This window comes from Pantherophis guttatus, chromosome 4 (genome assembly GCF_059756535.1).
Source record: "Pantherophis guttatus breed Tessera chromosome 4, ASM5975653v1, whole genome shotgun sequence".
NCBI classification, from domain to species: domain Eukaryota; kingdom Metazoa; phylum Chordata; class Lepidosauria; order Squamata; family Colubridae; genus Pantherophis; species Pantherophis guttatus.
Genome location: NC_142066.1, coordinates 27965519 through 27980710, shown reverse-complemented (window position 1 = coordinate 27980710; position 15192 = coordinate 27965519). Strand labels below are relative to the sequence as shown.

Sequence of the window (15192 nt, the reverse complement as noted above, 5' to 3'; positions counted from 1 at the left end):
TTAATTGTTCTCACTGTCAGGAAATTTTTCCTTAATTCTACTATAGGTTGGATCTCTCTTTGATAAATCTTCTATTCATTACTTCTTGTTTACGGTATCCTGCAATCACATGACCACAATCTCTGACTTTTTTGCCAGAAATTGGCATTTACTTCAGGATTTCACCCAAAAGTGCCCACTGCAGATAATAGGTTCACTTGATGAACACCGCAGAAAAATGTCATAAAACCAGGTGGGTCACATGATGACCTACTTAATGACCAGCATGACTTATGACCATAATTATGGGCTCAGTCATAGTCATAAACTGAGGACTACCTGTATTAGTGAGGATTAAATGTCTAGCAGGTTTTGGGTTCCTGCTGAGACAAACTAGAGAAATTATATGTAATTGGGGTTAGAGCTGGAATTTTGTTATCTCGCAGTTTATGAGAGTAAATAGGAAAAGCTGTCTTGTGTGAGCAGACTCTTTTCCAGGTGTTAATTTAAAAAAAAGTTGTCATTTCAGTTAGGAAGTCCCTCATTACTGACAATAAAAGCATTGTCAGTCACAGGAAATAACATATTTGTAGAGGAAAAAATGCCATGTATAACCAGGTATTACCAGCAATCTACTTCTGATAAAAAAAAATTAATAAGAACACTAATTTGGGAGGTCCCAATTCAAATGTTATTGAATTACCTGTTGCCCTTGGGACCAGTGGTGGGTTGCTCCCAGTTCTGTCCGGTTCTTACGAACCAGTAGTAAAAGCAGCGGGAGGCTCTTCCCACCCGCCTGGACATCATAAGGTACAATCTGTGCATGCGCAGAAGCTCCCATTGCGAACCGGTAGTAAAGGTAAGTAGAACCCACCCCTGCTTGGGACCCCAAAGAACTGGGCCTCACAGCTTCACTTTTATTCCTGATGGTTCAATCCTAGTGAAAGACAATCCAAATGTAATCTCTGTTTGTGCAAATAGACTCTCATTGCTCCCACCTGATGTTTAAATCAGCATCACCATCTGGTGGTCGGCTGTGATAGCACTTACTATTTCATTTGCCATTGCTTTTTGTAATATCCACAATAGGGCAAGATAACATTGATAAAAATATAATAAACATTTTGTGGGGGGAAGGAGGCACGGAGCAACAAAGCAGAACTTTTGGTTTATATTTATTCCATGATTTCAAAAAAATCCCTGCATAAAGAAAATAGCAAGTAAGGAAGAATCTAAATATAACTCTTTTTCTAGACAAATTATATTGTGTGTGTGTGTGTGTGTTTTTTTTTTCTTGCTGCTTGTGAAGCACCACTCAAATATGGAATGCTTCCACTTTGGATTGCTTAATTGGGGGGGGGGGTGTTTCTACCTTTTCTCTTTTCTACTGTTTTCACAGTTAAAGGCTTAAAGGTACAAAGCATGAACATGGCCAGAAATTCAAAACATGCAGAGACTTGGGATTCCTATACTGCAGTTACTAGGAGTAGGGCCTGCAGGTAGCCCTCAAGTTATGATTATTCATACAGCAGCCGTTTGGAGTTGCAACAGCATGAATGAACGGACATAATTATGATTGGTATTAACCTTCAGCCCCAGTCATGTGAAGTCATAAGCCTGCAACCAGTTCATACATATTACCAGTTGCAGTGGCCCACAGTCACATGATCAACATTTGTTGGATCTTCCCTGATGGCTTCCCACCAAGCAAAGTCAATGGGGAATCTGGTGAGAAAGATTGCATGTCCCTTGGGGAGGTCTCCCCCCACTTTCTTCACTCGCTCACACATCGCATCCTCCTTCCCCTTTCGTTCACACATTCTCCATCCTGTCGGGCGCAAGTAACCAAGAGCACTTGCTGAGTTCAAAACATTAAAAAGTTTATTGTTGCTACCAATACAAAAGAATCTGGTCAACTAATGGTCAAAGATAAATTGGTGCTAGATAAGGGTCAATGGAATTCATGGGGATGGGATGGACTTGGGTCTCTTGTGGTTGCACAATGACTCCACAATGACTGATGAATGTTTAACTTCACCTTCCAACTCAGTCTGCTCATCTACACGTACCCTCTTTCCACAACTTCCCCACAATTGAACATAATATTCTCCAGCTTAGTGGTGAAATGTAAAATTTGTTACTACCGGTTCTATGGGCATGTTGGTGGGGGTGGGTGGGTAATGTGACTGGGTGGGTGTGACCAAATTTTTTTTTTTTTTTACTTTTAAAAGAAAATACTTTTAAAATGCTTTCGGGCAAAGAGGTTGTAGAAAAAATGCTTTTAAAAGGCTCTGACGATCCCAGCTGAGCCGCGCGATTATCAGAGGCATTTTTAAAAAATTTTAAAAGCATTTTTTCCACCAAAGAAAAAATGCTTTTAAAAGTAAAAAAAAGCCTGTGATGATCGTGCGGCTCAGCTGGGCATGGGGGGGGGAGGGATTTTTGCTACTCGTTCTCCGAATCACCTGCCGCCATGGCTACTGGATCGGGCGATCTGGTCCGAACTGGCAGCATTTCACCCCTGCTCCAGCTTCCCTGTGCTTGCACACACTCACATTCCCCAGACCATCTTTCCATAGCCCACTGAATCGACATTCACAATATGCACGTGCCCACACTCCATACCCTCTTCCTGTGGCCCCAACACATGATGCATGCACATTACACTCACATGGCCTGCATCAGGCCTTTCAGGGCCTCTCCCCCCCCCCACCCCCAGTGGCATCTGCTCACTCTTTCCCTGGGATTTGTTTTGCTTCACACATAATAACTTGCATATCTTGGGTTACAACAACAATAAAATAAAACAGGACCTTATATTAATTTTTGCTCCAAAAGACGGATTAGGGCTTATTTTCTGGTTAGGTCTTATTTTGGGGGAAATACTGTACTAAGTGCATCCATCTGGCTGACAATCTTAACTGGGGCTTATTTTGAGGGTAGGACTTATATTACGAGCATCCTGAAAAATTAGGCTAGGATTTATTCTCAGGTTGAGTCTTATTTTCGGGGAAACAGGGTAGGTCTGGGTTGCTGTCGCTAAGTGATGTGATTGTGCGAGGTCATGCTTTATGATTGTATTTTTTAGTGACAGCAATTGCAGTCATAATTTGAGGACTGCCTATTTTGAATGAAATATATTATTATAATTCACAAAGTTTGGCATTTTTGGATTGCAGCAGTCCCCTCTGCCCTCCAAAATCTCAAGATTCCTGATGTTTTTCAACCTGGAATTCATCCCAAGGAAATTTGGTCTCTAAACCATTCATATTTTCCTGGTAGAGCTGGTAGAAAGCAGCACTCTGCTCTTTAGTAAAGTGATTTTTCCAGTCTCCAGAAATCCCTGCAAGGGAAGGGAAGGAAAAAGGTGAGGCACTCTGTACCAACTTTTGGAGATTCCTTGAACTGTAGATTTTCTAAAAGCTTTTTGATTTTTACCTTTCCTTAGGAAAGTGCTGATCTTTTGATCCAGCAGATGTTCAGAAACCAAGGTGTAATTCACCATCTTGTTGTTCTTCATCACTCCAAAGGAAGCATTTTCCACCACTGAGTCAACCACAGCAGGATCCAGATTCTTGCCTAGGAATTCACAGATGCGAAGAACACTGCCACGTAGGTCCTAAAGGTAGAAGATCATGAGGAAAAGCTAGATCTCTGACCTCTAGGACAAAATGACTCCTGAATTGGAGTGGGGCAACAAAGAATGAAAATGATATGGATGGATGGATGGATGGATGGATGGATGGATGGATGGATAGACGGATAAACGGGAAAACGGACAGACAGATAGACGAGACAGGAAGAGGGGCAGAGAGAGAGATGATAGAGATAGAAAGATTAGATAGATAGATAGATAGATAGATAGATAGATAGATAGATAGATAGATAGATACTGTAGATATATAGATAAATGATAGGGAGACAGACATCTACCTTTAGCAATTCATCATAGACCAGAAGAAGAAACTTTTTCTCATTCTTGTAGGCCAACCAACTTTTGACATGATCAAACCAGGTGCCAAAGAGAACTGGGGTAAGCAAATAAAAAGAAAAACATTTTTGTAACTGCATAGATTTTAATATAGTAAGCAAAATAATCCTGAAATTGGAAACCTATATGCAGTGAATTCCACTGATCCCAGCAAAACTGGTTTCTAAGCAAATGTTCATAGCAAAAGGAGGTGGGTACTGCACCTCCAGATGTTTTGGATTATAATTCCTACAATCCCTTGCCACAGGAACCAAAATCCAAAACATTTGGGGGAAGGACCATGTTGCCCACATGTGTCTGACAAGCAATCTATTAACTTTGTCACCAAAAAACACCATCTCAGCCAAAGGGAGGAATGCTAAGGAGACAAAAAGGAGCTAAAAGTTCACCTGACAGAATCCATTTGTTATCATCTAAGAGACAAAGCAGATTGTTAGTGCAGACTTGACATCCACAGACATTTGACACACAAGGGGATTCTGCAAAGGACTGGCGTTTTGCTTCATCAGAGGACATAATTTAATTGGTTCCAGGTCAGACAAAACATGACCCAACCGAACTGAGAAAGAAGCAATCAGATTTACCAGTTGCATTTTATACATGCCAGAGGTCAACACTATGAGTTGTGAGCAGTTAAAAGCGGGTCAATTGTATGACAAAAAATGGCATAAGCAACTCACGTATCATTATATAAAGAATGAAGACAGCAAAGGGGTTATAATGAAGGGGCTAAGATGGATGGATGACTAAAATGTTGGTGGTTAAAGATGAATCTAAGGAGGATTTCAGAGTAATGAGTAGAGCCCTGAAGGCCATAGCTGAAATGGCACGTTTCTCTCTGGATTTTTCCAGAGAGGTTGGGGTTGTTTTTTTATTTTTTTTTAGCATTTTTATACCAAGTTAATTTATTTTAGGACTCAGATTATTAGAATATCTAAGATTCATACTATAGATTATTTCTCATGTATTTCCTACCTCAAAATGTAGGGAAATAGCACCATCAATTCTGAGCTATTGTGTTTGGTGGTAACTTCAGGGGTTCAAGATTAGCCTGGGACCTTGGTTGTCCATCCAGAATAGACTTGCTCAGATAGCACTAGCAATAGCATTTAGATTTATATACCGCTTCATGGTGCTTTACAGCTCTCTCTAAGCAGTTTACAGAGTCATCTTATTGCCCCCCAACAACCTGGGTCCTCATTTTACCGACCTCGGAAGGATAGAAGGCTGAGTCAACCTTGAGCTGCTCAGAATCAAACTCTTGGAGCAAGCCTGAAATACTGCATTCTAACCACTGCACCACCACATGTGAAGGGGAAAGATGGATCATCAAGAATAATAGAAGGGGGAAGATTGCAGTCAAGGAGGAACTTCTGACCCTGACTCTTTCTACTAGGGATTCTACTGCCTTTGGTGAACAAATAAATTTCCTCCTCTACCCATACTTTTTCCTGCTGAAAACAGCTCAATGAATTCTCCAAAATCCTCCCTGTACTCCAGAAATGAAGTCATCTTGGTATAATGGTAGAGCGATACACAGACATCCCTGGGGTCACGGACAGTGTAAATAACCTGGAAGAGATAGTTTCCCAGTGTTGGAATGGCTTAATCTCAATGGTTTTTTCCCATAGTTCCTTCCCAAAGTGCAATTTGGTAAGGCCAGGAGGAAATGTCAACTTCTCTTACCAGTTATCAGAATGCCCCATCTCTGACTGCTGGCTGATTTCTTAGCAGTGACCAATGGAAGCATGCTTTCTAATACGCAAGGTAATTAAAATTCATCCATCACATTAATTCATAATGGGTTTTCTTTGATTTTGGCATAGTGTGTTGGCCATCATGGTTGTAAACAATTATTACAATTGTGCCTTACTGAAGACATAATTGAATTCACAAATGAAGGCAAATATACCTGTCCCAGGATAATGTTGTAGGATGCAATCTGAGTCAGTCACCGGAACCACAGTTTAGTCTTTTGAAATTTTGGACTCCTGCTGGAGCCCCATCCTCAGGGAACTTCTCTCTGTGTAGACATTCTGGTACAAAGAAATTTCCTGAGGATGAGCTCCAGCACGAGTATAAAAGCTAAACTTCTAGTCCTGGTGACTAACCCCAGATTGGATCCTACAACTGAATTCATTGTTAAACAATCCATGGCTTGTATAATGAATCAATATTTTCTTTATATATGCACACCCGCTAGGTATATGTACAAATGGAATCACCTTAGCTTGCGAAGAGAAGAACTTTTCTGGAAAAATTGTTGCAGGCAAATGAGAAGTAATGAGCCGAGGAGAGGGTCGGTTCTCCAAGTACTGGACTGTTGTCTTGTGTTCAACCCAGGGCATCCGTTCCCAACAAGGGGTTGACTGTGAGAACGTGGGATCTCCGTTGCTATAGATCAAAGTAAGAATTTCTTGCATCCAAGTTGTTCCTGAAAACAAGACAAGAAGATTCTATATTTCAACCTTACCCTGAATCTGCAGGGCGTCATTGAAGGAATCTACCAAAGCTTTTTGTAGGAGCTGTGGAAGAAATCCCAAGTTTAGGTGTTGTGGCCTGTCGGCGGCCAGCAGAACTAGCAGCAGAGTTGAACAGTGAGGAGGTTGGGGAGGAACAATGGCCAGTCCTGGGGGCTGGGGAAAACTCGGACGAGGGTTCTACATCAGAGGCAGAGAGGGAGCTAGACAGCAGTGAGGCAGAGGAACAGCTGGAACCTGTTCCCAGTGTGTGCATGCTAGAAGACAAGAACAACTAAGAAAGCAGGGTCGACTTGGGAGTAAAGCCACACCTTGGAGGTGATTGGCCTTTCCCATAGGAAACAAAAGGGGAGCGAATGGGGAGTGGGCTTTTGCAGGAAACAATTCATTCGTTCGATCGTCGCAAGAGTGAAAAGATCTGTTCGTGACTCTAAGAGACTCTGTACCGAGTTTTGCCTTGCATTGCATTTGGAAACTAGTTACCTGGCAGTTTTCCAAGCGAGATAAAGTTCGTGTTGATAAATATTCCTCTGAAAGACTGTTTGTCTGGCCTTGCTGACTGTGAATGAAAGGAATTCACAGTCATGTAAATAAAAGAGGTTTTGCCGGGACCAAGACTCTGCTTCATGTTTTTTAAGGAAGCCTGGGTCAGAACATTAGGATCTGAAATGATCCAGTGGAACCATACTTACAAGAAATAGCACTAAGCAAACAAAATCCCAGGTATTACTTCAATATTTTGGGTTTCCCCACATACATGCACCTCTATTAACTTGGTCACTAGTTTCGGTGGATCAAAAAAATTGGAAGGATGGACAGACAAACAGACAGGACGCAATATACTGCACAGTAAGTGCCTATTTCTCTTTCTGTCTCATAGTTTTAAGACAACCCTTTCACCAACAGACAGAACTGCAAATAGTACCGGCATACATCCAAAATCACTTTTTTAAATTTTCCAACAAGGCATTTGTGCTTATAAGATTTTGATTTCACGCACTTCAAACACTGCTAGTTTAGGTAATTTTTCTGGAAAAGTTCTAGCTATTATAATTTTATCTCTCCACACAACTGCTAAAGAGGAAATGGTGCCTTGACATATACTCTAGAGAAAAGTGAGTCAAAGCGAACCATGAAAGTATAAATTAATATATTTTTTCACCCCGAAATTCCAGGGGATAGGCAATTCTGTGGCTCACCAGATTTGGGGTATGTAACGTTGAAGACATCACTATCCCGCACTTCAAAATTCCGGTGAGCGTAACATACACTCTCTTCGCTATGCACGATGCTGGGAAAAGTTATTCCTCCATACTGAATAGACTCAACAATCCGTTCGGCCATTGTGTTTCTCTGGAAGGAGGGAAGAGACACAAAGGAAGTAAAAACAGAAGTCCAAATGTCCTTTCAATGCTCTGTCCCTGGAAAGGAGAGAATCTTTTTGATGGAATTAATGGGAAAGAGGAAGAATGCAATTCCAAAGTTTTCCTTTCTTGCTTCTTCAAAATCTACCATTAGCCTCCCGGCTTCTCCAAACCTGTTTTTTTCTTCTTGTCTTCCAGCCTCCTTTCGTGCCACTCCTCTTTGTGGCACAGACTGTGCAGAAGAAAATACCCTGGCTTTTACTGACAGAAATTTACAAAGAGACTTTGTCCTTTGAAAAGGGAAGAGAGCCAGCACAATGAAATTAAGGTCACACATGTGTATGTTCGCAGTTTTCCCTGCCTTCCACACATACACACACACAGAGAGAAATAATAAGTAAAATCCAGACTCAGAAGAAATATGCACTGCTACCATCTTTCTGTAACATATTGTTTTCCCATTGATGCGATTACTGGAAAAGAATGTTGTTGTTTTTCACGTAGAATTATTATTGTTTTGTTCCCCAATCCTGGAATGGAAAGCAAGGCATTCATCGGTCTTGGCCTGTTGAAACAAGGCTTCGTTACCAGCCAAACTCTGCTTTTCAAAAGAATCCAATCATCTGACTTACCCCCTTCAGTTTTAATTCTCTGGTAACTACTAGAGGGCTCACGATTCCCAATTGTAACTCACTCTTCAGATGGAGAGTTTTCCTCCATTCAAGGGTCCTCTGGTGTTCATTGATAGCAGGAAAAGGACCACCTGCAGCCCTCCAGATGCTGCTGGGCAAGTCCAGGGGTGGGCTGCTGGGGGTTTGCAGGGGTCCGGGAGAACCTCTAGCTAAGATTCTGTGCAGTTTGGAGAACCCCAAAATCCCACTCCTGGCTGGCCCCGCCCACCCCACCCCGCCCCTTCCAGGAGTCCCCACGTGGCCCATTTTGGATGCAGGTAAGTGCAAGGCACGTGCGGAAACTCAGGGAGCGTGAAAAATGGGCCTACTGGAAGTTTGGGAAGGCCAGAAAAAGCCTTCGGAGCCTGGGGAGGCCGTTTTTGCCCTCCCAGAGGCTCAAGAAAAGCCTTTGGAGCCCGGGGAGGACAAAAATGCACCCCCACCACTACCATGGTGCAGGAAGCTGACTAGGCCATGCCCACCATGGCCATGCACCCAGCAACCGGGCAGAGAAACCCTTGCTAAAATTTTTGAAGCCCACCCCTGGGCAAGTCCCACAATCTCCCCTACACATACACACTAAGGTTGATGAAAACTGGAATTCAGCATCATCCAGAAAGCTGAGTGTGCTCAGTCTCCAATTTAAAGAGGTACCATCTTTTCTTCTGAAAAGAGGGCCATTAACATATATAACCTAAGAAATTCAACAGATGAGACTTTGAGTCTCTTAGGGCATACAGATATTCCTTTCTCATCAGGCAACCAAAATCTCTGCTACCAGGATCTGGATCTAAATTATTGGTCCATCTACATTCTTATGGGCCATCAGTTAATTCACACAAATATTCTACAACCATAAAAGCCAACTGTTCAGTTCCCATCCACCACCATCAAGATTGTCAAATAAACCCATTGTAAATCTGCTTTGTGTTTTTTGAAGAACGGTAGAAAGAGGGAGTTATCTAAGAGCTGATCTTTTGAGAAGATGTTAAAGGCATAGGTTCTGTGCCAAGTAAACATGTTGGCAAGCTAAATCTAACCTGCTGGAAACTTCTTCCTTTCAGAAGAATCCAGACCTCCTGTTTCTCTCTACTTTTCAGGTGTAAAGTGCCAACAAATCATTGCAGATTAAATCAGAATTGGAAGACATTGTGCATCCTCAGCTGAAGCATCTCATCATAGTTCAGCTGGCCACCAACCAAGGTGGCAGATTCTACAACCAAGCAATTTTTACGATGAGGACATTCTTTCTCCCATTTAACTAGAATCTGCTTCCCTGCATTTTGCCCACAGTTCTTGACTTCCCCTGTAGAACAGAGAGCTTCACTTTTCCATCCTGGTCATCACTGGGCTATTTTTACCTTTCTTTATGGCTCCTAAAAGCTGCAGGGATGTAATGCTAAGGTAGTGAAAGTCCAGATGGGTCAAAAAAAAAAAAAGCTGGCCTCTTTAGGAAGATGCTACTTGTCTGTTGGGTTTGTAGTGGCCTGTGAACCACAGGTAGCCCATGTATGTTCTATGGACTAATCTTGGAATTGTTTGAAGATTAATTATATCCAGAAGGTTATATCCGCCTTCTGCTTCTTTACGTTCTCCTCTGTAGGATCATGTTAAAACTTCTTTTGAGGTCATTTTTATTTACCAATACCCAGTTTCTTCTGGTTAATTGTCCAGTTTATCAAAACCCTTCTTACAATGAGGCACTTGAGCAACACAGGACTGAGTAGAGCAATTACTTCTCATGATCTGATCAGTGTTTTTGGTGATGTAATCTAATTGCAATAACTTTATTAGCACTACATTCTTACAGGCTCTTGTTTAGCTTTCAACCTACTAAGATGCTCAAATCATTTCCCTTTGTATAGCAGCCAAACCCGTTTTCCCTCTTCAGTACTTCTGCCTTTTTTTATAAAACCTAAATACAGACCTTTTTTTTTTTTTTCATTTTCCTGCAAATATCCTTGATTTATACATGCAGTAAAATGCAGCTGGGAGTGAGCTGGTAGACTAATGAGAGAGTTAAAAAAAACACAACCTCCCCCCCTTCACTCCACAGGGGTTTTATGATTAGTTTGGTTTGGTTTGGTTTAGTTTCTTGTTAATGCCTCTCAATTAAAGTTTCCTTCCAGTAAAATTCTAGCAGGTCCATCTAGAGCCATTCTCTGGATCGGCTAATATGCTTCCATGCAGTGAATGTATCTTGTTTGGGAATAGCGCAAACAGAAGCCTGTCTACTAACCAGTGAATCCTCATAGAAACTCCTTTGTGCAACATTTCAAAGAAGTTACCCAGGGTTAATAGCAACATTTTAGAAGGAGCATATGAAAATCTGAAGCAATGGCACACACCTATAAAGAACAGGATATCTATATACTAGTAAACCTGCCTGTTTGTAACCTTCAATAAGCCCAAATGGTGGATCGCACTGCAAAGGTTTTTAAATCAAGATGTCTCAAATCCATTAACTTAAAGAATGCATACAAAATCCAGGACCCATGCAATTGAAATTTAAAGGATCTTCAGGCCAATTGCATTTGCAAAACTGTGGGTCACTACATTGCAATGGTCAGTTGCGGTAACATATTATGATTTCTGACACTCCCTGCCAGCTCCCTACAAACAAAGTCATTGGGGAAGCCAGCAGGAAATCAGAAGTCACGCCCATTACTTTTTCTTCCTGTATATGGCAATTGAGTCTGTCATCTGCACCCCTATAACTGTCTGGTTTGGTTCTACAACTGTATGATTGTAACCTTGTTGCTGGTATCCTAAGATTTATATTGACAGTTTTCCTATGACTATCATTAAGTGTTGTACCTTATGATTCTTGAATGTATCTTTTCTGTTATGTACACTGAGAGCATATGCACCAAGACAAATTCCTTGTGTGTCCAATCACACTTGGCCAATGAATAATTCTATTCTATTCTATTTTTTCTGTTTAGGTAAGGAAATAACTCTGAAAGGATGTAAGAGCCTTGGTGGCGCAGCAGACTAAAGTGCTGTTAAGTAGCACCAGCTGCCTGCAATTATTGCAAGTTCAAATCTCACCAGGCTCAAGGTTGACTCAGCCTTCCATCCTTTCGAGGTAGGTAAAATGAGGACCCGGATTGTGGGAGCAATAAGCTGACTTTGTATAAAAAAGAACACCGCTTAGGGGGAGCCGAAAGCCCTACTAAGCAGGTATATACAAAAGTATGAAGGCTATTGCTTAACGCATTGTAAGCCGCCCTGAGTCTCCAGAGAAGGGCGGCATATAAAATCAAACCAATAAATAAATAAATAAATAAAATATAAAGAATGATAGGCTTTGAAGAGTTATTGGAGAATCTTCACAGCCTAGTGAGGCTTCTATGATTTCCTAGCTGCTTGCAGGAAGTAAGAAATCCTTGTAATTTCTACACTGTTTGACCAGCCTAAAATGAGTACTTCTTAATCTTCCCCAGCCAATCATCTTCCAGATTGTAGGGAATGTAAGAGTTCCATCTGACTGAATCTTTGCTACTAAGAATGTTTAGACTTGGCCTCATCATATTTATCCTGGACATTTAGACCACTGAGTAACAAAGCAGGTTTCACAGATACCACAAAGTGTCAACTAAGAAGCACAGGAACACTAAAAGATACTTACATATTAACCAGATATGATTAGAGCAGATAGCAGTATTACATCAATCCAAGTAGCTAGCTTCTGTTTGCCTTGGTTTAGGCAACAAGCTAAGTCATTACGTAACTAATTTGGGTTGACTTAGTGCAGTGGGTGCACTCAGAAATTACATCTTATACATCACATCGTGGCTTACAAACTCCATAGTAGTTTAAGCAATTAACACTGATTGAAAATCATGTTGGTCTCTCCTGCTTAAAAGTAAATAAAGGGAGAATTTGGTCACATTTGCCAGAAGAAATCAATTCCACCACAAGGCTGGAATATGTAGACATTCAACAGGTGAATTTGCTTCTTTCTTATCTTTCCCCCTTTCTGGATAGGAAATGTTGAAAAGTCTGGAATTCTGTTTTATCAGACAGCTCTAAAAACGGAGTAACCCTGCCGGGAAAAACCTTATTTCCACTCCATCCTTACTTATCCATAATTCCCAATAAAGCTGACTTTTGGCTTCTACACAAACGGCTCCTGTTGTCTTAAATGCCGGAGGGAGGGTCCCCGGCCTCCCCTACGCAACAAACCCCACGTCCCCTTTTAGTTTTGAACTCCAGACACACGTCTGTTCTCCAAAGAAAATCCGATTTTTCTGGCACGGCTTTTTCCCAACCCGCCTTTGCAGTCTCTCACTAATAAGCCTCGCTCCCTCCCCCAGACCGCCGCGAAGCCGAAATCGGTGGCTCTCCGCCCTTCCTTTTTTCATAACCTACTAAATTTCACTTCATTCCCACCGGACTCGGGCGTCCTGATTTTGCGATAACCAATCCAAGGATTCTGGGCGGGACTTCCCTTCGCATACGTTTCTCAAGCTTTGCCTCCTAACCGGGGACCTCTTTTTTTTTTTTTTTTAAGGTGGCGAGATCCTCTTTTAGAGACGTCCTGCTCAATAGTTGACCCGCAGAAGGTCCGATGGCCAGATGGTCCGAAGGCCAGCAAAAAGGTTGCCCCACCGCTCCATCACAAGATGAATCTGATGGGGCGAAGTCCGGAAAGATCTCAGGATCTTTTTTCAAGAGGCAAATGGACTTTCTGGTTTTTCTTTGAAGAGGTTTCGCTTCTCATCCAAGAAGCTTCTTCAGCTCTTGAGAGTCCAATTGCCTCTTGAAAATGCAACTCTGGGACAACCATGACCTGGATGACTGAGAATCTCCATAGATTTTAAGGGTAAAACTTTTTCCACAGGATGTGAAACTTAACCTCCTATAGTTGCCACTTCTTATAGGACTCTTAACATGCATCCATAATGGTGTGTACCAACCTCAAAAGTCTGAGAATTCCTAAATCCTAGCTTCTTGAACCAGCCATATTAGCTTGCTTCACATATTTACTTATTAAATTTGTGGGGTGTGACAGCGTGAACTAAACAAACTAGCAACTGCTGGCAACCAGACTACCCTGTAGACCAGAGGTCTTCCAACTTGGCAGCTTTAAGACTTGTGGACTTCAACTCTCAAAATTCTCCAGCCAGCTATGCTGAACTGAATTCTGGGAGTTGAAGAATTCTGGGAGTTGAAGTCCACAAGTCTTAAAACTGCCAAGTTTGGGGACCCCTGCTATAGACTTTCCTGCCTCTCAAAATACATGGCAACAAAAATGAAGCCATATGCTAAATAAATATTAAATTTGTATGCCACCCATCTGTCTATCAACCAACTCGAGGTGGCTTTATAACATTTAACATATAATCTTTATGACAACAGGCCATAGTTGGCTTCACTTATTGTTCTGAGCCACAAAATTTAGCCACAGTAGTTGGATTTGCCCAAAAGCTTAAACCATAATCTCGAATGTGCAAATTGATTTGCTGGACTCTTGCAGCACAGCCAAATGAAATCATTATAACCGAACGTGACGTAAGAGAAACCTACTGAAACTATTAGCATAAGCCTTATAAATTTGATGACTTCAGCTTGCAAGATGGGATTTCAACCTCGGCAATTTTTTTTGTTAGTTCATCAAAACAAACCTTGTCTATTTATTCTAATCTGGACATTGCCATATTTCAGCCAATCTGTGGCAATGGTGTCATTGCCATGAGAACAATGCAGCATAGATAATTAATCTCTGAGGCTAAATGAGAGAATCTCTTATACAAATCCCAATGTGAAAAACCACAAATAAAGACACTTCTTAGGCCCTAACAAGCCTGCAAACTTATTTTGGGCAACATGATACAGGCGCTGTTGTTTTACCTGTCTTCAGTCACCCTCCTTTAAAATCCTATTATGGAAAAGAAGAAGTTGCACAAATATGTGCAGGCCATCTGTTTCACATGGAAAATTGTAGAGGTTTTATCAGCAATTGCCTGCCCCAATGAAATCATACCTCACCAGCAGAAAACATTACATTTTGTCAAATTAAATTCCACAGCTTGGAAGGGAAAACTAAGATGTAATGTGTTTTCATTAGAGCAGCTGTAGGCAAAACTAAGATGTTGGACTATAACTTCTATTATCCCAAGAAGCATGAGCAAAGAATATGGTAGAAGTTGCTATACTCCCACTCTTTGGGGAGTATTATATGTTCCCCATATTATAATGAGATTAGGACTGAGAAAACCCTGATTCAAATTTCCATTTAGCTCTTGGATAAAATTGGGATATGTCAAGCACAGAAGAGCAGATCCATACGTGAAGGTCCGATTAAAGCTGATTTATTGCTACTCATGCCAACCACAGGAATCTTCTCAATCAACCTTTAGCACCTATGACGACTCTACGAGTTAGATAAGGGTCAATGGAATTGAAGGACTTGGACTTTGTAACAAGTGCAACAAAGATGATTAGGGGACTGGAGGCTAAAACATACAAAGAACGGTTGCAGGAATTGGGCATGTCTAGAAGGACATGATAGCAGTTTCAATATTTGAGGGGCTGCCACAAAGAAGAGGGGGTTAATTTATTCTCTAAAGTACCTGAAGGCAGAACAAGAAGAAATGGATGGAATCTAATTGAAGAGAGAAGCAACCTAGAACTAAGGAGGAATTTCCTAATGGTGAGAACAATTAACCAGTGGAACAGCTTGTCTTCAGAAATTGTGAGTG

At 41.4% G+C, this 15192-nt stretch overlaps 1 protein-coding gene across 6 annotated transcripts; it reads right to left on the bottom strand.

The window, feature by feature from the left end:
- Positions 1–1838: 1838 nt before the first annotated feature.
- LOC117666712 (sulfotransferase 2B1-like) lies at positions 1839–12925 on the bottom strand. Of its 6 annotated transcripts, none has more exons than XM_087891838.1 (8): positions 12860–12925; positions 7650–7803; positions 6934–7009; positions 6196–6404; positions 5416–5542; positions 3913–4007; positions 3418–3598; positions 1839–3322 (listed from the first exon to the last, which is right to left on the bottom strand). In XM_087891838.1, the coding sequence occupies exons 2-8, from the start codon at positions 7677–7679 to the stop codon at positions 3183–3185; spliced, it is 858 nt and encodes a 285-aa protein (XP_087747964.1). In that variant the 5' UTR covers positions 7680–7803; positions 12860–12925; the 3' UTR covers positions 1839–3182. The 6 variants fall into 6 exon arrangements, with proteins under 6 accessions (XP_087747964.1, XP_087747965.1, XP_034275421.2 ...); XM_087891839.1 differs by lacking the exon at positions 12860–12925 and adding an exon at positions 12117–12343; XM_034419530.3 differs by lacking the exon at positions 6934–7009.
- Positions 12926–15192: the final 2267 nt, after the last annotated feature.

Coding starts and splice junctions, on each gene's coding strand:
- LOC117666712 (XM_034419530.3), bottom strand. CDS start 7,794: ATGGCCGAACGGATTGTTGAGTCTATTCAGTATGGAGGAATAACTTTT. Junction 5,543..6,195: donor TCTTCTCTTCGCAAGCTAAG/GTGATTCCATTT, acceptor TATCTCTTCCAG/GTTATTTACACTGTCCGTGA. Junction 3,599..3,912: donor TCTATGATGAATTGCTAAAG/GTAGATGTCTGT, acceptor TTCTACCTTTAG/GACCTACGTGGCAGTGTTCT.